Source organism: Gopherus evgoodei, chromosome 7 (assembly GCF_007399415.2).
Source record: "Gopherus evgoodei ecotype Sinaloan lineage chromosome 7, rGopEvg1_v1.p, whole genome shotgun sequence".
NCBI classification, from domain to species: domain Eukaryota; kingdom Metazoa; phylum Chordata; order Testudines; family Testudinidae; genus Gopherus; species Gopherus evgoodei.
In genome coordinates, this window is record NC_044328.1 from 95,968,934 (window position 1) to 95,994,597 (window position 25,664).

At 39.0% G+C, this 25,664-nt stretch overlaps 1 protein-coding gene across 1 annotated transcript in view; it reads right to left on the reverse strand.

The window, feature by feature from the left end:
• The window catches only part of PTPDC1 (protein tyrosine phosphatase domain containing 1), a 46,009-nt gene that overhangs the window by 6,820 nt on the left and 13,525 nt on the right, over positions 1-25,664 (reverse strand). Inside the window, 22 exon segments of the mRNA XM_030570300.1 lie at positions 317-399; positions 402-426; positions 3,549-3,734; positions 5,173-5,184; positions 5,186-5,416; positions 5,418-5,489; positions 5,491-5,552; positions 5,555-5,672; positions 5,674-5,704; positions 5,706-5,757; positions 5,760-6,011; positions 6,014-6,053; positions 6,055-6,087; positions 6,089-6,127; positions 6,129-6,152; positions 6,154-6,380; positions 8,489-8,626; positions 9,381-9,499; positions 9,724-9,804; positions 10,592-10,638; positions 10,640-10,773; positions 13,950-14,042. Of these exon segments, the coding sequence (XP_030426160.1) occupies positions 317-399; positions 402-426; positions 3,549-3,734; positions 5,173-5,184; positions 5,186-5,416; positions 5,418-5,489; positions 5,491-5,552; positions 5,555-5,672; positions 5,674-5,704; positions 5,706-5,757; positions 5,760-6,011; positions 6,014-6,053; positions 6,055-6,087; positions 6,089-6,127; positions 6,129-6,152; positions 6,154-6,380; positions 8,489-8,626; positions 9,381-9,499; positions 9,724-9,804; positions 10,592-10,638; positions 10,640-10,773; positions 13,950-14,034 (2,091 nt within the window). The 5' untranslated portion in view covers positions 14,035-14,042.

Consider the following 25,664-nt stretch of genomic DNA (forward strand, 5'->3'; position numbering starts at 1 on the left):
TTGAAATAGTCTAACTTCAACTTCTACCCAGTGGAAGTGGCCTAGCAAGACATAAAAACGAAGCCAGAGAATAACAAAATAGTGATTGAAGGCACTATTTTTCACTCCATTCAATACTCAACACCCACAGTTGACCTGTGTGGAATGTTTTTCTGTGCTTTGGGAAGGATTTGCTACGACAAAACTTGTACACCTTGAAGCAGATAAGTGTCAGTATAATAACTATTATGAATTACTAAAATTTTTGACTAAGACTATTACTTCATCCTCCATAATCACAACACAATCACAATTTTGTGGGTGAGTTCCTACTTGCCTTAGTGAAAGCTTTAATGGCCCGGGTTAAGTAAGGCTTCTCCACATCAGCTGGTATTGTCTGCAAATTCACTACACAATGGAAATACAAAGAATAGTCTGATATTGTTCCTAATGGGTAAAAAGAAATATAAAGTTATTAAAAAGGAAACATTTTCAAGGAAAAACATTTAAATAATTGTTAAAAGTACGCCAAGAACTGTAGACCAACATTAACCGCACTTGCAATAAAATCCAGGGGAATAAATTCCACAAGGATTCTCCTGCAGAGTTCTTACATAATTGTTCAGTAATGGGAAACGAGGTTCTGTTGTGTTAATTTGATGAAATAGATGGGACAAAGAATGTCAACATACCCTGCAACAGTCCAATATTAAACAGTTTCAGGCAAGGTTCAGGGTTTGGTATACAGAGACCTAAGCCTGCTTAGTACCATGGCAAATACACCATTAAGATACACACACACACACACACGCAAAAAAAAGGGGGGGGGAGGACTGTTAACATTTGAAATGTAAAGTATTAAAGCTTTCATTAATGACCTCTCTTGTTCCCTTTAACTGTAGAGAATTTTTAGAAAGAAAAACCCATGTTTGAAAGTCTTCAGGATGATAGAAATCGTAACTGTCCTTTTGCAGAAAAAAAAAGTTACTTCAGAGTGGCTGGAAGTCTGATCCCATTTTCTAAAAAACAAAACAAGACAAACACACCACAAGAGGAAGAGAGAGGAATAGCAAAGATAGAAAATTCAACTTCTGTCTCTGGTGTCAATTTTGCTTGAATCTCACTGCTGGAAAAAACAAAGGCCACAGCACATGGCCTTACACAGCCACTCTGAGACCTGATAAACTTTTACTAGCATGGGATGTTCAGGAAATTGCTTTTAGCTGCCTCTTTCTGGCCAAAGGCTTACAGGAGTGTTGTGAAATACAGTCTTGACCAGCTAATCCAGCTCTTATTAAACAGAAGGAAAAAGGAGAGAGATAGGAAAAAGATGAAATAAGGAGGAGAAGGAAAGGACACACAACAGGAGTGAGGGAGGTTGACAGTCTCCGCATCCCAGGAAACCATTCGGGCTTTAGCCAGAGTTACTGGAGGTGGCAATGTCATCTGGCTCCCTTTCTCTGGGCCAGTTTGATCAGAACCTCTCTCAGGATTAGGATGAAGGAGGCACAACGGTGTCATGCTGGATCCTGATATTTCAGGACAGGGTGGGAATGGCAGCCATCATCATGATGAAACTCACTCTTCTTCTTACTTTCTCTCAGTCATCCAGCGTTTATGTCCATCCCAACTTTCCTATAAAATCTTTTGAGGACTCCAAAAGGGAGCGATAAGTAGACTAATCCATCCTCCTATTTTTTTGCCCACCAATTAGGCCTAATTTCCAACAATTTTGGTTCACTGATATCTGGTCCCATGCATCTCTTGTTTATGAGACATGATCTTAACACAATTCTTGAGTTGTTTCGGTAGGCCTTTTTGTTTGGACTAATTCGTCTGTCTCCCTTTTGCACCTTTCTCCATCAATGTTTATTGTTACATGTTATTGTGACATTTTATGAACTTTCACCTCACTTCTTACAACTGAGCCCACCACTTGGGTAAAACTGTAGGCGCAACTATTACAACAATTCTCCTGCAAGAATGTGAGTAGCCCCATGACACAAACCCCAGGGATCCTCTGAAACTTCTAGGAGTCAGGTCTATACATGCACAGGCTTCCCCTTCCCCCCACCCCAGGTTTCCCAAGCCCCACTCTTCGACAGTACCGTTCCAATAGATACATGGTCCAATGCACTCTCCTACCCATGGCTGTCCACTTAGACTCCATCCCCTAACTTGGGGAATCCATATTGTGAAAGGGCACAAAAAAATTATACAGCTCCAGATTGTATTATCTTTTCCTAGGAAAGACTATAGGGCTCAGGGAAGTATATACTCGTAAGCCTTTCTCCTCAATTAACATCTCACTCCCACCCCTGGCCTGCCCAACTCCCTTCCCAGCGTGGATCACAACCCCACAGAAGGGTCTCTAAGTGGTACCAAAAAAAGTGTCTGGGTGGATGAGGGAAATGGTGTTCTGAAGGAAGCTGATTTCCTCTTCCACATTAGGCTCACCACCAGATCTTGGGGGGAGATAATCTCCACTTGGGCAGGCAACTTTTAAGGGCAAACATACATTACAACAACAAATGTAGGAAGATAAACAACAAATGGGTAAGATCAATTAATTAATTTTGATGGTTAATTTACCTTCAAGTATCAAGTGGTTACTTTATCTTTTATTCAGCCAAAATAATAAAACCCTGATGAACTGAGTTCAGGAAGAAGCATGACATTTCAAAACCCTGAACTGAGAGAAACTGAACGTCATGGAAGTAGACTGCAGAGAAGGCAATTACCACCTGCTGCTCGAGGAAATGTGTAACTGTGAGCAGAGGGGGGTATTAGAATGTGTCCTACTTTCTACACAAATAATCCAGAAACAAAAAGAGCACCCAAAGAACTGGAAGATTTGTCATGTGACTGAGAATTCTAGAACACAAACTCTCTTTATAAGGAAATGTTCTGAAAAGGTTGAATAGCCAGAAGGATTTATTTACCCCTTTGTAGAAAACATAATGCAAATGTTTCAGAGCAGAATGACTTATTCCCCATCATGATTTGAGAATATGGAAGTCCAGAGCTTTGATGTATGTAATGAAACTTCGCCAGACAACTGAAGCATTTACTACTTGGATCTGTCAGTTCCTCACACTCTCTGCACCAACCCTCTCAGTGCTACAGGATTAGATGTTTGCACAGTACTTTGAAGGTGCATAGGACTATAATATGGTCAATATTAAGCACTGTTGCCAGACCTGGTGTTAGGGAAAGCTAAAGGGAAAGAGTTTCTTGCCTTCTGTCTCTCTGAATTTCAAGTTGCAGCAGACTGTGGTACCTCCAGCCAGCACACATGGAAATCAAGTTTCTATTGACTACAGCTCTAAGATTTTATCTATCTTGGATTTTTCTAAAGCACCCATCACCAGAGCATCTAAGCATTGATTAAAACTTACTGTGAATTATCAAGATACATTTTCATTTGATTTTTATGGAGCTTGAAATTTGTTTTGCTGCAAGTTACCTTTAAAAATGTAAATTCCTTGTTTAAGGGCCACTGATGCAAAGCTTGAGTTAATAAACTGTACTTTTCAGTAAAATAATGAATTGACATATATAGTGTTTACCTTTGCTAGTAAGTTAAGAGTTTCTGGTGATTCTGTGCATTTTTTTGACAACATGTCAATATCCTCTTTGGTTATAACAGGTTCTTTTAGTTGCTCTATCCAGGACCACATCAAGCTGCAAAGGACAAAAGGATCTCTCTCGGCACAAATTCTATCCCAAGCTCCATCTCGAGAATTCAGTTCTTTCTAACAAAAATAAAAATGCACCATCTATTTACTTCTGCTAAGATTTTCTTTGCTTTTAGCAGCACTTGTTAGACTTGTGCACAGAGGAGACAGTTATCAGCCCCAGGAATAGATTTCCTCCTGTAATGGGGTTCCCACTCGTTGCTAGCGTACCTTCTCCTGTCTAGAACTGGGAAAGTAGATCTCACAGCATTAGGTCACCCCTTCTGTTCACTCTGGTCAGTTGGTCCTCCAGCGAGGTCACTGTTTAGTCCACCCCTTTCCAGGATTACAAAGTCCAACAGGACCACTTCCACATGCCTTCTTAAGATGGTGTCCAACCCCAGCGTGGGGCTCAAGAGCCACTAAACCAGCAGCTGGCAGGGGAGCCCAGGCCCATGAATTACACCAGATTCCAGCCCAGAGAGACCTTAAAACCAGCAATCCAGGTCTAATCAGTCCCTGTCCCAGTTGCTGGCTCCCCCTTACCCAGCCTTTTGCCTTCCCTTGCCTGTTTCTGGTTTTACCACGGGAGCTGACTCTGCTCCTGGTGCTACTCCACCCCCTTCTAGCCTCTTGCTAGACTTCTTACTCCAGGGCAGAATCTCAGGGCTTACTCTCCTCCTGGTCTCTGACAACTTCCTTCATCCCAGGGAGTGACTGCAGTACCCTTCTGCTATCCCTCCTGGCTTTACAGTGCTATCCCAGCCGTTCCCCAGCTGGGTTTCATTCTTAATCTTGGTCCTCCCTCTTGCAGGTGATGCCAGGTAATCCATTTGGCCTCTCAGACCTTTGTTAACCCTATCAGGGCTGGTACAGTTTTACAAAACTGTCAACATTAATCAGCTGCAATGCAAGTGGCTCTTTAGACCAGAACGGCAACACGACATTGTACAGTCCAGTGCCCTCCAGTTATACGTGGAATATATGAAACAACTTCTGATTCCTGTTTCAAATCAAATGGGTTCCGGAGGATATGGTTCTGATGATTTTAAGCAGTTAAATTTCTACTAAATTCTCTTATTTATTTACACACAAAATCCTGTGACTAGCTGTGAGAAAGCTCTGACCTGGCTCTAACCTAAAATCTTGAGGAACTTTTATGTACTAACAATGTTATGACTATAGCTATCAACTGATTTAATTGACTGAATAAACACAAACAGAAATAATTTTTCTACCTTCTGTTAGATGCTAACAGTAAATTGAAATTTTGCTTAGTTTTTTTTTTAGTTGTTTTGTCAAACTTCAGACCTCTGACCACATATTTCCATTGAAGCAAGAGCCTTTTATTTAGGTGATTGGCAATTTCAATATCAGAGCCTGTCTAATGTGTATAATTTATATAGGTGTCAGAGACTTCTCTCACAAGCTAGCAGTGGAATTTTTGCTGCTGTTTATACTTTAAATATACATGTAATAAATACACAATATTGAATATGTTTAGAAAAAGTAGTACCTGCCACATTTCTAACCTTCTGTTGCACTTCCTCCTCGCTCATAAATTCATTAAGATTTGCAAGGGCTTTAGCTGCCAAAATTCTGCGTGCGTCCAGACTTAATTCTGATTGCAAAACAATGCATGGAACTGCTTCCAATAGATCTTTACTGTCTTGACTTTCATATCCAATAGATGATTCTTCTTCTAAAGTAGAATTATCAGAGTCCTCAGATGCACAAACTCTTCTGCCATATACATTAGTCCTCTCGCTTCTTTCTGTGACCAATGTCCTTTGCAGAACTACATTTTGATGTTCTTGCTTCCCTGTCATTGTTGTACACGTTCAAAACCTGAGGAAAAGGTTTTACTACGCTGCACTTCTTTTGGCGATTTTTTGTATAGAAATTGTTTTGTCCATCTAAACTGAATTTACCTTGACTCCAGAAAATAAACGTACTACGAACTAAGGCCTCTTTGTTTAAATCCAGCTGAGGAGATTGAATGCCTGAAGAGAGAAAAATGTTCCCTAGTGTTCTGCTGCTTAAGTTGTCAAGAATGTACTTGTGGCAGGCACTGTCCATGGAGTTTCTCCTTGTTCCAGGAGAATGCAGTTCTCCTTAAATCTGAGTCACTATAGCTTAGACGTCTTTTTGAATGAGTCAAAGGCTGAAGGCATTCAACATTCCGCCTCTTCCAAAGAGGATCATATTTGCGTTCATGGGAGAAAACAGAATCCTGGGTCTCAAAAGTGACATTTCCCACTACTGAGTGGGAGAATGGCTCTGATGTGTCACTGTTCTGTCTTGTTAACTCTTTATCTAGCTGTGTAGAGTCCAACTGAGAAACAGCCTCTTCAATTCAGAAGAGAGATCTGGTATATCTAACAATTCTTCCTCTATCCAATTGCCTGTTTTCAGCCAAGTCCAACAGCAAGCTTGCAAACTAGATGAATAAGTTTTGGCACATACTTGAGAATGTCTACTCTCATAACCATGGAGCCAGATGCCTCTGACGGATCAGATACTGGGACAGAGTACTGCATGGTGCTTTGGGCTCGCAGCAAGCAAACACATTTCTTAGAGGGATCAAAAATTGAGTGAATTCTCTTACACACACTAACTGTCCTCTGGTTTGAATAGAATTAGGCCTTTTTGCCCTAACAAAAAGAATTGCTTGATCTGCAGTCATTCTTGTTGCAAAAACTAAGTAACAAGCTATCAAAACACCTAGAAAATTAAAGACAAATGGTTTAACATGTTAATACTTTATAAAATAAAAATTAACACACACACATAAGGATGTATTTTATGTTCAATTCATAGTGTGCTATTGTCCTAACTAAGTGTATATGCAATTTTGCATCATAATACAAACATCAGAGTGCAATAAGAACTAGATAAACACTTGTCTCAATAAGACAGATGAACGCTTTAGTACTAGGTTTACTGGTAATACCCTAGATGGCCAACACTGACCATTCTTGTGCCATCTTCTTTTTCTTTGCTGCTTCTTTCTCCCTGATCTCAACCACTTTCCAGTCTCTTATGTTTCCCCTGGTGCTGCTAGCTGCCCAAGTTGATCCTGTACCTGGTACGTACAGTGGGAAATAATTAAACTTCCCACTGTTAGTTTATCCACCAGTAAAAGGATAACTCATGTAAATCATTGGGAACTCAGAACGTAAAACTGTCTTTCTTCCATGTGATATCATGGAAGCAGTAATAAGAAGAGGCATGTTACATGGTCTAATTGCAAAGGGGCTAGAGGCAGTGCATTTTCAGTGAAGTGTTCTCTGGAACTCACATCCACTCTTGGTCCACCAGAACCAGAATGTTAGCCTTCAAATCATACTCTAAACTAGTCTTCTGTTCCAAGCTTTTGTGGGACAAGCTTTGTGGGACAGAAGGATCAGTAGGTAGCACTAGGTGGTAGGAGGGAGCCACTAACATGTGGATTTGGGATGTCATGATTTCTGACTTTTTATGTTCTCTTTTATAAGTTACGTCAATGTTGTACATGCACCCAAAAGTATATGTGGAAATCTTCTCAAATGAATTAAGAAATTAACATAAGAATAGCCTTGACAGAGTATGTGCCTGTCAGACAACATGGGGCCTCATTTACCTCCCAATGAAGTAGAGACTCCCATTGATTTCAAGGGTAGTTCTTATAGGGGAAGTTCTATATGCATAAATCGGGGGATACCTTGTGCTTAAGCATACCTGAGAAAAGCCCATTTTCTCTAATAGCTGCACACTGGTGCTAATTCATTAATCTAAAATATATTCAAAATGTAGAACATCATTATTACAAAGGAGATTGGTGAGCCATACCTGCTTTTGCTCTTCCTGTTCCCTGAGAGGTTCCTGCAGCCTCAGGTGGATTTTTGTTTCCTTTTAAGCCTACCTATTTATTATTTTCTTACATATACAGCTGTTTGTATCTCAGATCTCCAAAATGGGAACTTTTCTTCTGGCCTGCAAGGATTTGAGGCCTGCAGCTGTTTCACTGATCTCCTTCCTAGCCATTTTCCCTTACTTGATATAGGTCAGCCATTGCTGTCATTCTGTGGATGTAAGAGAAATTTGAAATTGAGGTGGCTACTCAGTGGAAGACTAAGGTTTAGGGGCTTTTTCCCTCCTTTTAAATAAGAAATTAAATCTCCCCTTAGCTTGTATTAACTTTGTTAAATGCCATCTCTGAGTGCTTAAAGGTTTTTCCCAGCTTCCCTCCACATTTTAAAAAATGCCAGTTTCTCTCTCAACTGTGTTTGCAGCACAGTTGCATCATTTTCAAACTCCTCACAACACAGAGAGCAATGGTGGCTATTGCAGAGATGGGACCAGGCAAACGAGACCTATTTGGGGAGGGTCAGAAGAAAGTGCGATCTTTAACAGCTTCAAATCCAAAAGAAACCCTCAAGCTCCAAAGACCAAAGGTCTGAGTTGGGAGGGTAACCACAGATAACTGTATTCAAGACCAGAAAAGCACGAGATGAATTATTTTCTTAATTGGAGACTATGTGGAGTAGCAGCTGCCTAGGTGAGGAGGCTGTACAGTTTCAATATTGCTGGGAGATTGTTACGTGGATTCAAAGTTTCTCTAACCCTTTGGTTCACAGCTCATATCTGTTAACTTTGTTCTCTTGCTGCCTCTGCCAGAATGACACTTATTTTTTACAAATAAATTTTGTTTCCAAGTTTAATCACTTTACGGTATACCTCCTCAGAGTGATAAATATACAATTTAAACAAACCTATAATTATTTATATCTGCCATTATTTTGTACCTATAGAAAATAAGTTCACATTAATTTTTGAAGTTGAACACATACCTGTTCGGCCAAGTCCTGCATGACAATGAACAGCTACCCTTCCTTCCTGCAAGGCAAAAGCCATCACTTTTACCATATCCAGTATAGTTGTGAGAGATGCCACGCCATAATCCTTCCATCCAAAATTATAAAAATAAACTAAAAAGAGAGAGAATTATTTTCTTTAGTACACAATGTTAAATCTTTTGTTCCATATGCAGAAGAGAAATGACTAGTCATAAATGAAAGTACTGAAAAAATAAAAATAATCTTAATAGGACTGACTATATATATTTGTTTGAAACAGATTATTTTCACATTTCAGAGAGAGCTTGCTGCGAGAATTTCATGGACATGCTGAGGTAGTTAAGATGTTTCAGACTAAAGCTCAGCTGGAATGGAAAAGGTATAACAAAACGAGTGATTCATACTAAAATTACTGAGCTATATATAGGAAAAGTGTAACATTCGGTTTGGCATAAAAGCACATCTTAACTCAATGTCTCTTAACTTCCTTAAGCAGATACACTCAGTGCAGTATGAAAATAATGGTATTGATACAAACTCTTCAAATCAAAGAAACAGACATTTTGAAAAGTGCAACATTACTCACAAACATGTCTGAAACACAGTTCATATGCTCTATATCTTTTTACCAGGCATAGTTTTCTATCTACTCTAGCTGCTCATTCTACTGAAATTTAACACACCAACCACATATCTCAGCCAACAGTAGCAGGAGAGAGGGAGCAATGTACTATCCAAGGTTGGACTTTGCTAAACTTAATTTTTTATATTTTGTGTATAGTATCCTTATATAACTGCTCTTAATCCAAAAGCTGTGTGTCAGAAAATCTGCATGTACTGTACTGTACATGTAATTAATGAGGAAAAGCAGCAGGAGGGAACTTACTTCCATCCTCCATGAAAGCTTCAGGAAGGTAGGTAAAGCCACTTTCTTGTTCCAGCGGATTCCCACAGCTAGCATGCTCCCCAGGACGCTGAAGGTTAATTACTGTTTTTATGTCACACCTTAAGCAAGGACCAGAATAGTTACATTATATACAGCCATAATTTCATTGAGCCATTATTTTCTAAAACATACACTTCTCCTAAATGCAGATGGATGCTTACCTACATATTGCTAAAATGAAAGGACCTTATCAACAATCCAAATCTAAGTAGGAGGAAAAAAAATGGATCGGGGATTATATCAGTAAAATCTAGAGCAATTCATTATCAATAAAATTCATTACCTTTGAAACTGCTCAATAATGTTATACTTCTCAATAATTTCTGTTGAGGGTCGAGCCATGGCCAATATATTATCTGTTATCCTGAAAAAATAAATTAATAATTTGGATGGATGTTTCATGTGATGATAATTTCATGGGTAATCTATCAAAATATATAGCTTCCTGAAAATGATAAAAAGGTATCTATAATTAGCAATGTGCATTTATACCCTTTTTGAAATTCTTTCATCAGATTACATGCTTTATAATCCCACTGAAACAATTAAGTTATATAACAAAATACCATTATGAGAGGTGCTCAATACCATGGTGATGAGCATGATACAAAACTTAAGCAGATAATGGCTACCCAGATCACAATTTCTGTATTCCTATTCAGAGACATTTTACATGTTTCTTCTTAACTCATTTTTATAAAATGTCAATATTAATTTAAAAATACATTCCAGTGACCATACAGATGGAAAAATTATTTCAATATTATTATTGATATAATATTTTATCTTCAATAACATGTTTTCATTCATTTAATCTAAACCAATGAGCATATTTTAACAATTGTATTTAAATTTCAAGGGAAAATGTCTGTAGTTGAGAACATTCATGTAATCTGTAAACAGGTATTTATTATTTTGGATCTGAGCCAGAACCCAATCGAAGACAATGTGTGTCTTTCATTGACTTTGATGGGCTTTGTATGAAGGCCTTTATGACTTACTGCTAAGTATTAATTTGTAACTAACCTTTTATTCCAGTACATACTATACTTAACTTGGCAGTTTATATTTGGTAGAAAAATGCAATATAAATTTATTACCCTAAATTCTCTAACGGAGGTAATATAATTAAGCTTAGTGAAATTGAGTACTGCATATTACCAGAAGAGTAAAGTCCTTTAATAGCTTGTTCTTGGTCACGTCCATCGAGCTGGGTTTTCATACTTGCAAGCACGTCCACCACATGCCATCGAACACTGCATATGACCAGGAATGACATGGCGAAGGCGTTCCCCTACCTTAGTATATTTTGCAGTTGGACGCCTTAAATTTCCTACAACAGAAAGAAAAACAGAATACATAAGGTTAGCAAACTATCATCACTACCCTAAAATATAATACAGTAACTTTTAAATGATTAAATTACAAAAATATAGTATATTAAAGATTTTCAAGAGATTTAAGCAGCAAGGATTCACATAAAAATACCATTCTTTGCTTATACTAGCGCTGAAGGTTATATTAATGCGGTTATTCCTGATACCAGCTTAGTTTCCTTCTTCCATGAAATTATAGATATGTGATATCCTCCACGATGAAGCAAATATCACGGTCACCTTTTATCTAGAAATGTACAGCATGCCTGCACACAAACACATATTAAGCTATCTTTTGCTTTAATTATTTCTGAAACCAAGGTGTTAAATTGAAATGCTCTACAAGTTAAAAATAAATCACAGATTAGCCCTGAGTAAGATATCAGTAAATACAATTATATATAATAAAACAATAACCACTATAAAATGATCTTGAAATATTTCATACGTATTATATACATCTAAACATCTGAATAAGATTATACACCTTTAGTACACGTTATATAATACATAGCTGTAAAACCAAAGTATGATTTTGGCAATAATCTAAAAATACTTCACTTTTTTCTCAGGAAAAGTTGCATTCAGCTCTGCAGGGCTTACAGATGATATGGCCACCATAACACGGTGCGTGGATGACGAGAGGACCTCTACAACTGAGCTCCGGCGCCTTTGGAGTATGCGGAGAAAGGGATCAGAGGAAGAATGCCTCCGACCCTGAAAAAAAGTTGCTAAAAATATTCACAGCTGAGCGCCTCCTGGGTGAACCCTCCATGATCGATCACCCCCTTGCAACACTTTACGAATGCCGTAGAAAACAAACTGTATCTGAAATCCAACTTGCTCAATGCTGAAGTTACACAGAGATGTGTATCTTTCTGTATGATCTAACAGCTATTCAGGATAGGCTGAGCAGTCTCCATAGTAACAAACAGTGAAGTCACTGATGCCAGCTACCCTTGTGGCAGCTAAATTCTATATAAATTGATTCTGCTTGGGACAAACTGTTCCACTGCTGATGAGAATAGTTGCATTTCAAGTAGATAATTCTGCAACTGGACCTGAGACAATTTTCCGAAACAAAATGAGTATTTTAGTAAATTGCAGTTATTGTACATTCAGAACTTACTACATAGTATATTATATACCAAAATACAATCAAAATGTAGTTTGGGGCACTGCTTTTCTATAAATCTGTAAGTAAATATGCTGTACTCCCCCACTGATTAGTTTGACAGTCCACTGCCATCTTTTGCCCTCCACTTAGCTGCCCCAAAATGCATTGTTAGTTCTGTAATGATGGGGATTACTGTGTTGCTAATGAAATTGTTCAGTGATGAATTGCAGACTGCTCACTCACGGACCATTCATAGCCACTAACAAAACACAATTTGTTACTGAAAACAAAAGGTTTATTTTTTCAGAGCAGAGCTTTTATTAACCAAAGTTCTTGGATCTATTGGGTTGAGGTAAAGCAGACTACCGGGAAAGCAGCCATATAATTTGATTGCTTCAAGTTTCAAGCGGTAGGTATCAGGCTATGAGCTGCGTCCCTCTTTGCTTCCATGCTAAAGAGGGAGATGGTCCTGGCCAGAAAGATTTCAGCACTCTCAAAATCACAGGGCCAAACCGTCACTTGCATGGCATAAGGACTGTAAAAAACATTTAAAATAATAGTCATCTTGTCAGTTCTCTGTTAGAGTGCAATTTATAGATCTTGACGTGCAGGGTAGAGAAAATAAAAGACAGAAGAAAAATCAGTATAACCTGACCCAATAAGCATGTTACTCCTGTTGCCCTCTCTTAGGGCCATGTTCTACTCTCAATCTGGATATGCAGTTACCATCTGATGTCATTGGGACTTGCATACGTACACCAATGGAAGTCGATACCTCTTGAAGTGGAACTTGCATGACAAAACTGGGCAGGTAAAAAGTGTTTTTTCCCAGTTTAAAAACCTCAGGCAATAATCTCTTTCTTCTAGGTGCAGACAGGAAGGATGTTACTAGACTTTGAACAGATGTGCCACTTGCCTAGTAAGGGCACACAGAGAGGTTTGGTGCTGCTCCCAGCCCTACCACTTGCCAGTGATAGGGCAGGAGGGTGCTACTGTTGCCCAAGAGCCTTTGCTACCCTGTTCCAAGCCTAATGCTGATGTCAGGAGGGAGAGGAAGTATTAAAGCCTGCTCCGGGGCTGTTGCCCATGTCTTTCTCAACCAATCACATGCTAACTGAGGATAGAAAATAGCACTCGCCTCGTCCCACTGGGCTACTGCTATCTACAAACCCTTTTTAAAAACCTGACATGTCACTATCAATTTCAAAAAAAGAAACACTAGCACTTTGAATTAAGTGGATTTCTAGACCCGAAGGCCTGCTAAGGCAAGTTTTTGGGGTGTCTGTTATGGGGTGATTATAGGCTTTTTTAGTTTAACTTCTGAATCTGTTTCCAAGGCCTTACAACTGTCTTAACGTTGGAATTTTAGGAGTTATTTTTGTTTGGGTAATAATTGGTTTAAGTATCATTTGTGATTAAGGGGATTTTTTTAGAGATGGTTCAAATGCTGGCTACATCCATGACTATACCAAACTTTCAGCTCATCAGTTATTTTTCTCCTTAGATGTAATTCTGTATGGATCTTCATAAGTCAGTAACATTTTTCTTCTATATATGTCAAATTCAAGGAAGTTATAGTACAGCAGCAGTTGGCGAGACTGAGGAAGACAAAATGCCATTATTCTCTCATTGACTTCAGTGCCATTTGGAGGTATTCAGCCAAAGTGGTGAATCATAATTATTGCCTGTAAAAACTGTTACTATTTATTATTTGTTTTTGTGGCACCCCACAATGTCCTGAACACAAAAGATTGACACAGTCCTTGTACATAAGAAGTTATAACCTAATAGAAACAGAAAGCGAATGGAAGGGAACATGTCAAGATGGTTACGTCATAGTGATTTTTGAGTAACACACTGAATTATTTGTACTGCACACACACACACCACACACACACTATCCCCCACAACCGAGCCATAACAGAAGTATATGGCTTTTATCTTTTAGAGATGATTCCTTTTAAAAAAAACTCATCTAAACTTCCTTTTAAAGGGCATATTAAAGAAAACGATTACCTGAACTCATAGTTGAAAGATATGCACTGCTCTTTACCAACGAACAATAAGGCAATTCATTTCGCAGCAAGACCCCTGCAGCCATGGCAGTACCTGTTGAACAGCAACATGTTGATTGTATATATATCAGGGGAGACTTAAAAAAAATCACTGGAGGATAGCTACACATTATAAAATATAGCTGAGCAAGTTACATGCAGTACAGAGTGAGAACAGAGGCCTTGGGCAGTTAGATGTTGGCCGTAATATTCATTGTTACACAGTGGATTTAAATGCAGGAAGTGACACGTTGTCCCAGAAAATTCAAGCTCATACATCCTGCAGTTTTAGTTTTGGAGTTCTGCTGAATACGGACTTCAGGGCTGGACCCTTTATACGAATGAGTCATTTGTCGGAGAAAAACTTAGTTCTCACTTTTTGGTTGGGTGCAGCAGAGTCAGATACTTTATTCTGTTTAGCAGCTACAGCAGGGAAAGAGTGCACTAGGACATAGGGTTTTCCCCTTCCTAGACAGGTCTCTCAACAGGTAAACAATTACAGCAGCATTTTACTTTTGTTACAGACAATAATAAGCAACAGCTGCATTTTGTTTACACACAGGTCATCCTGATATCTTGTTTTTCTCACTTAAGAGACTCCAGTCTACATTCGTATTATCTACACATTATCTACACAAGGTCGAAACAACTTCTCGCACAGTTCTTTTCTACTCGCCTCACACAATCCTCGCTTCTACAAATCTCGGCATTATTAGGGTTACAGCTAGCCTGACTCTTGCTAACAGAGACTGTCATGCATTAAGATCACCTACAAATCCCTGTCAGTTCTTTCTCTACTTTCACACATTCAACAAAGGTCCTAGAATATTCAATGCATTGCCATCTCTAGAGTAAACACAAGATTGTAGAACAGAAATCTTGCAAGAAGTGCTTTTTTTTTTTCCAGGAGAAGTTAATGAAATCATTGTAGCAGCACTGTTTCTGGATCAGAAACTTCATATTTACAATTTTAGATTACTTTGTATTTTTCAAGAGACATCCATTAATGTGTGCAGTTATCTTCAATAGCATGTGTAATCACCATAATTAAGCATATGAATCAGGTGATGAGCCTCAAAACCTCATGTTGGCAATTACGGATACCATATTTTGAGGGACATTGCTCCACTTAGAAGTCTGGTATCTGAGATCTCGTCAATGTGGAGAAGGGCCTTTTGGTATAACCTAAGCTGTGAATTTAAACGGATATTATACCAGTGTAACACCTCCCATAGGGGACACTCTTATCCCCGTGTTGGAGTATCTTTTTCTCATTAGCTTGTGTGTGCAGGAAGTGGTTTAAACAAGAATAAGAGCATCCACAGAGGAGGATATCAGTAGAATAGGTAAAACTTTCCATGCAGACAAGCCTGAGTACCAAATTCTGCAACAATGTTTTTGGGATTCAACAGCACTAAGCAAGCTGCCTCAATGTACAGGAAATTTACTAAGAAGGTGTTGTGGGGGTGAGAAGGCTGTGTGTTTGTAAGGGTGTTAATGCTTGTTTTTCCTTGCCCACTGTTTATTTATACATATTTTTGTATAATTGTTTTTTAAAAATTCAAAGGACTTAAAACATCCTCACTGCGTATTTATCAAAATGGAGCACTGTCTGATTCATGATGGAGTAAATCAGAAGTATCTCCAATGAAGACAATGGTCCTGGTTCTCATTTATACTAAAGCCACTTTACACTGCTCTGGCATTGTTAAGGGTCTTTAGAGTGGGCATAAGTTACATTTACACACCATTTTAAGATCCCTTTAATGACACAGCAGTGTAAAATGGCTTCAGTGCAAATGCAACCCCTGCAATCCTCAAGGTGGCTGTGCTTTGTCTGGGACACATGGAAAAAGAAGGGTAGTAAATCCTTTAAGAGGGAAATGGGGAGGATTGGTAATTACGCACGAAAATATATTGGTTACGTCTGTTATTCAGTGACAATGGGGTAGACCTGCCAGATGAGGACAGATATATTTCTGGCCAACATGAGAAAGGAATTACCATTCATCTGGGAATCAGGTTGGTGGGGAGGAGGCAGTCCATGCTAATTGCTGGTGCCTATGTGTTGCAGGAGTCCAATGCAGGTACTCATTCCACAGGGGGTCTGGTTCCCTGATAAACCAGAATTGGAAGTGGACCTAATGGGGAAGCATCCCCTAAGAAAGCTAGGGAACAAAGATGAGGCTCCTAATGTCTACTCCAGCCAGGAGACAACCTCTTTCCCAGCCCCTTTACTCTCATACAAAGGGAGGGCAGTGGGGTGCCAGCAATGACCAGCTGTGGAGGCTGATGGCAACCCTCTACCAGGTGGAAGTGATTAAGGAAGGAATATTGCAATGGATTACTGCCAGTTACTTCCCAGATGGGTTATACAGTCGCAGTCTACTTAAGCCACATCTTCTCTTTTTTCTGTTCCAGGACAATAAGAATCAGGCACGGTATACCTTCATGTAAGTGAAAGCACCTTAAGAAACAAAGAGCCTTTAGAATCTTCAAGAATGCCAAGAAGTGCATTGCATTATAAGGAAGAAAAAAAGTTAGGGTTACCTGTATATGAAATGTTTTCTATGCTGACTCTTGACTTTGTTGTTTAGCAGCAAATTCTTCATCATATGGGTAGCTGACAGCTATATTTAGGTAAGCCAGCATTTTTCATTTTAAGAGTTACTTGTGCTTTTTCAGAAGTGCTAACATTTTCACTTTTTGCAATGGGTCTCTGGAATTCAGCAAGGGGAAAGCCCACAGGCTAAAGGAATGCCTTTTATTTGTCTCATGAAGTTCCATTCAGGTTCAGTTGAGTTGTAAACTATTTAAAAAAAAAATCACCCTCTCCCTTCTCACTTACATTCCTCAGGAAAACTCTGGCAGCCTGCCAAAACTATAACTGAACACACAAACATTCTAAAGATTTAGGTCCATGCTATCCATTGTTTAAAGCAGCAGCATCACCACCATCCCACGCTGCACTCAGAATGCCTGGGAGCTGCCAGCGCAGCTGTAGTGACAGGACGGAGGGAAGGGGGAAAAGAGCTGAGTCAAGCCAGGCTGGGCTCCACTGATCCAGCACAAGACCAAGACATCCCATTTCCCATCCCCAGGGAATGACCTAGGGGCAAGAGTCCCCCAATCTCCCCATAGGGAAAAAAGAGACAGCCAGATTGGACTCCTCTTGTTATCTCCTATGGCCATCCCATTCTCCACTCTGGAGGTACCACTGTGGTGGGAGGAAGGAATGATTGTTGGACTGGGTCAGACTCCTCCCCCATCACCCCTGGACCCAGCATATGCAGCCGACCAACCACCTCTCCCCTCCTCCTGCTGCCACCTACTACAATCAGTCCCTGTAACTCAAGTGGCCAAAGTCTGCACTGCAGTGCTGATAGTCAGGGTTCACACCAAATGATGGCGCATGTTGGTTGAATTGTACATATTAGAATTTTATTTTTACCTTTTTCCTCTAACAAAACCACCACCCTTGGAAATTACATCCAAAAAACTGTTAGAAGAACGTGATTAGTTGTTAAGTCAAGCACTTGAAAATTTGGAAAATGGCTGATCTCCTTTCTGAGTATGCAATTCTCCGGCTATGCCAGAGGAAGACAGGAGGAAACGGACATGGTTTAATTAGGCTGCAACTTTATTCACTTAAAATGTCCGGCATATCCAGCAAGAAGTTGTACAGTGCAGCTGGTCATCATTTCCTTAATAATTTACACCTAATTTTGAGGGCTGCTGTCAGCCCTGTCCCTTCCCAACCTGATCCCAGGCATCCCATTGCTGGGCCCCCACTGCCCTCCCATCACATGAGGATTAAGGGGGCTAGAAAGGAGGGGAGTTGACTTCTCATTGGACCAGTGTCAGAGCTCCAAATCCTTTTCCTCAGCTCCCCTACAGGCTGCATTCCTCTAAATCCCCTTCCAATCCATTTCATCCAATGACCATAGCCTTTCCACAACAAGTACCTGCACTGGATATTTGGTCCCAAATATTACATAGTAAGTTACGATATTGTAACCTAACCCCATGTCCTACCCTACCGGGTCCTGCTGTGGGAAAGTGGAAAAAAATATCCTATCTCGGCCAATCTGGCAGCGAGGGAAAAATTCCTTCCCCCCCCAAGAAAAGGGCAACTAGCATAATGGCCACGATGGATCAAGAAGAAACCCAGTCCTTTTTCAGATTCCATGGGTGGCATGATGGATTACTGCCAGACCAATCCCAGTGAAAGGAGGATTCTCTAGACTCTCCAGGGTAATAAATACCCACCCTACTCTTCCAGTCACCTGGAAGTGCAGTTACTCCACACGTCTGGTCCAGCCACTTCCTTCTCCATCAGATACATCTTCCCTTTTCCTCCTTCTCCAGTACTAGTTGCAGAGGAAGCCCCAAAATGGGCAACAACCCCTTTACTTCCTACCAGCAAGACAAGGACCCACTGCATACAGCTGTGGTGAGCCCATTACAATCCAGTTTTAACTACATGATCATATACTGTTTTTTCCACAGGACCTTTGCCTTACTCAGTGCACAGAAGGGAAGAACAAGGCTGCAGGGGCAACCATAAATCTGGCATTTCTAAACTTCAAATGCTTGACTTCACAACCTACAAAATTTTCTTTTAACCTAGTGTTTGGATATTTAATTGTCAGAGACAAAATAAATGTGTGTGTCAAATTCTAATGACAATCTGATCACTTTATTCTTGTGCCTTTACTAAATACATTACATTTTTTTAATATTATTTCCATTGGGATTGGATTCATTTAAGACTTACTAAATCTTAGTTCTTCAACACATTTGATTCTTTAGAACTCTTTTGTTCATAGTCCATAATGGGAACATCTACCTGTGATGCAGGCACTGAAACGGCTTATCACAATAGGAGATCTTACTATTAGAGCTATTTAACCACAAGCTAGAAGGCTGCTTAACTCAAGCTACTGATTCACACACATTATTTCTGCTGCAGCTGATTGAACAATACATTTAACAATTAAAATAACTCTCTAGATGTTGGATAAAAGGCACAAATGTGCATACAAAAATAGTTTCTAAATTCATCCATATACAAAAGGAGAATGGAAAACAAACAGTATATTTTCCAGATGCACGCTACAGGGACACTGTCAAGTTAATCGTACTTGGGAAAGTTTTCTGTCTGAAAATTTGTACTTGCTTTTGTTACTACTAACATATGCGAGTACAGCAACTGAGGTTAAAGGAAAATCTGTTTTGTGTTTGTTTGAGGGGAGTGCATATAACAGTACTTTGCACATTTACCATACAATCAATTTTGTGTGGATCATTTATATAATACGGTAAAATCAAGTCATAAAAAACAAACGTGGTGGTAAAACTGCAAAAATTGGCAGAAGTACTCAGGAGAAGGTGTGTTTCCCAAAACTATTTCATATTTTTTTAAGAATTAACTTCAGTTACGTTTGATGGGATCTCTTTTATTTTAAGAAAAGATCAGTATTGCAGAAAATTATGTAGCTACAGAATTGCAGAAGGCTAATGAACTCTTTCTAAATAATAAAGCAATAAGAGTTGGTTGATTTGCCCCGAAATTTTTTTAACTAGGAACTGGACATCCCTGAAATTCCTTTCCAGAAACCAGACCAATCCTACTGCTCTTTCCCATTTGAGCAGTGCCATGGACTTCAATATTTTCTTTATTTTAGGAGTGCTGTAGTATTTCATTTCAAACATGAGTATGCTGAATTTACTACATGACAGTTATTCTGAATTCAGTAATGTGAGCAATACTCAGTCTGCATTTATTTTTTTTAAAACAAGCTAAGTGGGATTGTGCTTACTTTAAATGGGAAAATAGCTCTTTTTGGAACAAGGGCAAAATGTGGCTCACAGTGAGGAAATGTGTTGTGATTTGGAACAGGAAGTACTATTTAACATTGCAGTATTGTAAGTATATACAGTAAACTGATTCAGGCTACGGATTTTGTTTTGCATTGCTACACAAACAAGCACAGTGCTAAAGTAAAACTAGTGCTTGAGTAACAACTGTTCACTTGATTCTTATAAATGGCACGAGAGTGGAAAGAGAATTAGGGACCTGTGATTCTCTGTTTAGCTGCTGCAGTTTTCTTTAAGCAGTTAGGATCAAAATTGAAGGCGTTTCTGGAAAGAGATTAGCATTTTCTGTTTCTTTCATTTAAAATATAGTTTTATTCTTAAAGCCCTTATTCACCAGTTTGTTCATTATATTTTACACTCAATCCTGGAACATGCTAGAGAAAAAAAAACAACAAACAAACAGCCAGCATATTATTTTAGGCCATGTTCCTAATTCTCTTGCAGAACTAATAAAGTCAGGTCTTGAGGCAATCATGCTATGACAGTAATCAGATTATCTACATTATCCATGTGACATACACCTCTATTGCCATGACAGCAAAGCAGGAGGCCTTTAATCTCAGATACATGGTTTTATTTATAGACAGACAGACAGAGAACGCATCTTAGGCGATCTACCATCTTCATATATTTAACCACATATCGACCACAGATTAACAGTGCCATTAAGTCTGCATAAATAACATAGCTAATGGAACTATAGTACAGTAATAGGCATATACCTATTGACTAACTGAAGGAAACAGCAATATAGTATTGGCCCAAGGACACAATGGCTCCTGAATTGTGGTACACTGTCCGATACCAAGACTGAGGGAAATATTGCACCAAAGACAATTATTTTATTGCTCATACCATGTTGCCAGTCAGTATAGATTTTGCAGATATTTTCTCCCCTTCCTGAACAAAACTGATCCTCAAATAAAAAGGAACCATAAGTTTTTGGCTGGCTGGCTTTGGTCACTATGCTGATCTAAACTTTTGTTGACTGAACTGAACCAAAATCCCATTATGCTCTATAGGGCTAGACCAAAGGTGAAGTACTCCTTGAGAAATTAGGGATAATGCCTACACTGCATCAAGGAGTGAACTTCCCAGCCCAGGTCCAGACCAGACTTGTGTTTGTGGGGTTCACACTAGCATGCTAAAATTGCTGCGTAGAAGTTGCAACTGAAGCTGGAGCCTGGGTTGTCAGGCCCGCCTGCTCACCCACCCAAGCTTGGGAACCTGAGCTGTATCATCTACCCAGCTATTTTTAGTACACTAGCATGAGCCGCCACTAACACCAAGTCTGGGCATCAGGACTGGAGGCTTGCTCCCAGATACAGTGTAGATGTATCCTATAGAGCTGAGACCAGGTGGTAGTTTCACTACATAAGGAATAGAATTTTACTTTAGACTGTGAAATCAACTCTCACAAACAAATGTATTAATTAAAATATGTAAACTGCAAGGGTAATTGGATAAGGTGTGTAATGCAACTAAACTAAGTAGCTAACACTAAACAAGTAAAATGTATCATTACTGGAATGCTTTGTGTTTGTACTCATTAAGTTTACTGTGGAAAACTACTAGTAGTTAAACTGTTAAAATCTCTGTTTTTGTACATGTAGAATCTGTCACAAAATAAAATGTACGCTCGGAGGCTTGCAAAATATGCACCATCTACCAGGTATGGATGATTATCTGTACAAGATTTGGTTGGTATAGATGTCTCTATGTCTCACAAAACATGGACGAGGCTAAATAGAAGATGTGTAAGGTCTGGTAATACAGTGAAATTTGTGGAATGTTTTATTTTGTTATAAACAAGGCTATGTGTGTATATGTATAAGTAGAATTTTGTTCAGACTTTGGAACAGACACAGACTGGAGAAGTAAGCTGTGATTACTACAAAGCTGTTCCCCTGACTGGGTAATGTACATTCCTTTCTGTATTGTGCTGATTTATCTTTGATTAATAAACTGGCAGAGTATGGGTTATATGATATTTTGCAATATGTATTTGATAACAGATGAGTAGCAGCCATCTGGAATTGAACTAGAATAGTTGAGAGTGAAATAACTATCAGATTCATTTAAATTTACATCATGCATTTTGCAGACCTAATTCTACCACTCACTAATGCCTTATTGAACCAGTTCTTACATATGTGCCCTGATGACATTCAGCCACCTTCCTGGTAAGTCTTTTTCACTGCCCAGTGTCTCTTGCTGTTAAGACTTTTCTTACTACTTAGCCAAAAGGAATAATTTTTTAGCTTCATGTCACTGCACCATATATTATTAACTTGTGAAACTCCCTCTTTCATTTATACCATTACTCTGAAATCAGTTATTCAATGTGTTCCTGCCTACAGTCTTTTTAAAAAAAACCTACAAAACGTAGTTCTTTATCCTTCAGTTATTTTTGTTATAGAACTGGATTAACAACAAATGAATTGTTGAAGAAACTAAAAACAACTTGAGTAGAACTTCAGGTATTCTTTTAGACACTTTTTTGTGAGCAGCATTTTTTTTTTCTCCATTTTATAGCACCACGGCTTTCATTAGGCATTGACGAAGCATCTCTTAAAGCTTCTCAGTGCTATTTCTCAGTAACAGCCACAAAATGTTGCATGTTCCAAACATATGAATCTAGATACTTCTAAAGCACTGATCCATTTAGGATAATGATCCAATAAGATGCTGCCTGTCATTCTCCCATTCCATGCTCTTCAGTACTTCTAAGTCTCTGAAATTTGCAACAGCAAACCATGTAGCACAAGAAGTCTGGCTTACACATCATAGGACAAAACCTATCTAGTACTCCACTAGTGCAGAGAGACAATTCTCTTCTCCTCCGGTGGCACAAAGTAATCACACCACTTCCCCTGCAAGAGAAGGGGACCCAAGATTGAGAGATACTGCACAGGGGCACAAGAGGACTTCCTATTTACAATTATCAGTCTGCAGGAACAATACATGTGGCTAAAGAAATAGGTTGGTGGTTCCACCTCTATGTCTGTTGGGTGGAAGGAAGGACCACACAGGCAATGGAAGTTACTCCTCTCGGTCTCATGACTGGCTTTGCTGTCACTCTGCCCTTGAGTGGAAGAAGATTCCTTTCCCCCTCATCTCTGCTACCTGGGAGGTCTGCCTGGCGCCCAGATGTTGTTTAAGCTGGGTGTTGTGCAGAGTATTTGCCCGAGAATGAAGGAGAGAAAAATGGATAAAGTTTGACATTCTGGCTGCCAGAAAAGAATTGCACTGACTAAAAGAAATGAGAGAACAAGACTATGTCTCAAGTAATTAATATGGTTGTTTAACATAAAAATACAAATAATTGTTGCCTTTTCTTACAGAACCGATTTCCAAAACTTGTAGACAAGTTTCTCTTTTCTAGAATAGAAGGGCTCCAGTTCTTCCAACTCAGCTGCCACCATGAACAGTAACCCCAAGGTAAGGCTCACTACCATATTTTTGTTGAACTAAATAAATACATAAAGCCTCTGTCTTGCAAACTCTTATGCCTGTGAGTAACTCTGTACATGTGAGTAAATCCATGGAGTTCAGTGAGACTACTCATGTACTTACAATATCAGGGCCATAAGTTAGTAGCAATTTTAAAATCTCTATGTATTAGAAAGTCAGTATTTTCAACCTCAATATAAAAGGGACATAATGAACTTGAAGTCTAATCAGCTTAATGAGTGAACAGTAGTATCAGACACTACACATCTCCCACAGTCTCTCTGTTGGTTTTTGTGGATACGTCCATATCTTCCTGCTTTTGTTTTTTTAAGATGGTTGTGTTTTTCCCTGTCATCTTTCATACATAAACAATAGGAAAAAACCATCTAAGGGCCAGATTTTAAAAGTAGGTGCCTAAAGATGCAGATAGGTGCCTAGTATCAGAGGGGTATCCATGTTAGTCTGGATCTGTAAAAAGCAACAAAGAGTCCTGTGGCACCTTATAGACTTACAGACATATTGGACGAAGTGGGTATTCACCCACAAAATCTTATGCTCCAATACGTCCGTTAGTCTATAAGGTGCCACAGGACTCTTCGTTGCTTTTTATAGGTGCCTAGTCCCTTTTGAAAATCCCATTAGGCATGTTTTTATGTCTTTAGGCACTGAATACTTTCAAAAATCTAGCCCGTTCCTGCCAACAATATCTTACATGAGTAATTACTCTGGCCCTACTGAAGTCAATGGGACTACTCCCCCGACTAGTTAGTCAGTTGGATAAGTGTTTTCAGGATCAGGTCCTTACCTGCCAAAACACAGGAAGGAATGAAAGCAACAACACAAAGTTCTGTAAACTGCACAAAGTTTTCTTCTCAAATCTCTAAATGTTGTTTTCTCTAATCTCTTTCAGTTATAGCAGCAGTTCTCAACCAGGGGTCTGAGGCCCAAGCAGGTTTCAGGGCGTCTGCCAAGAAGGGCCAAAATTAGACTCACTGGGGCCCAGGACAGAAAGCTGAAGCTCCTGCCACCCAGGGCTGAAGCTGAAGCCTGAGAAGCTTAGCTTTGTGGGGCCCCTTGTGGCATAGGGCTCTGGGCAATTGCTCTCCTTGCTACCCCTAATGCTGGTCCTGCCTTTTATATGCAGAAAAAAACAGCTGTTGTGGCACAGGTGGGCCATGGAGTTTTTATAACATGTTGAGGGGGCCTCAGAAAGAAAAAGGTTGAGAAAGCCTGAGTTATAGTAACCTTAGATGATACTTTTTACCAATGTAGGTTAAAGAAAGTCACAGTAATGTGATCATAAAAAAAATCCTTTTACCCTATTTCTCCAACATATGAGAAACAATTAAACTTGTCAAAATTCAGTTTTTTTAATCAGGTATTTTAAAATATGCAATCAAGAGTTTTTGACATTAAAACATTTTTAAATATGCTAACAAGTAGCCAATCAGAAGACTTCTCAGCCAGAAGTACAGGTCACTAAAAAAAAAAAAAAAAAGGGCGGCAAATTTTATAATAGAATTGCTAACTCTAGAATTGCTAACTCAGCATAACATCATGGTCAGAAATAATACAAATTAGTACAAATTTGTAAAGATGCTCAGAGAAGTAATGTTTTTATTTCCATATTGCATTACTACTAGTGATGACAACTTTAAAGGGAAAATATTATTCCCTACGGAGTTTTCAAACTAGCTTAGCAACAAGACACAAGAGGTGGATGAAAAACAGATGGGTGGTGAGGGGGAGAAATGAGGTCAAGGTAACAACATCACACATATTTTCATATAGACTAGCCATATGACAGTTACACAGTGGGGTGATCCTACATCTGTGGCAAAACACCCAATGATTTAAATGGGAACAGGACTAGGACCAGTAGGTTACTTCTGTATCTCCCTCCGTGGACTTTTTTTTTTAAAATGGAAAAACAATATTCACCATCTGTTTCAATAAGAACTGAATGTGACTTAATCACTAAGCACAGTGTTTACACAGGACTGTGGCTGCTTATGGTATATCATAGACATACACAAGGAACAAAAGCATATAATTAGGTTTGGAAGGTTTAGATTTTTATGGGTAAATGTTGATAAATGCCAACTTCACTGCACAAACACTGTCAAAAAATATTTCTACTGATGACAACTGAAATTTGCAAACAGGCAAAGTAAAAAACAATACTGTTTGAGAACTTAAGAGTTAGAATCCAGTGATTCAGTCTTTTGAATTAGGCTTATTACAAATAGACTAGTAAATGAATAGTAAAAACACGTATAATGTGTTGATTTAATTACAGATATTTACTCTGCATATTTTGACATGTGATATTGACCATGTGTCT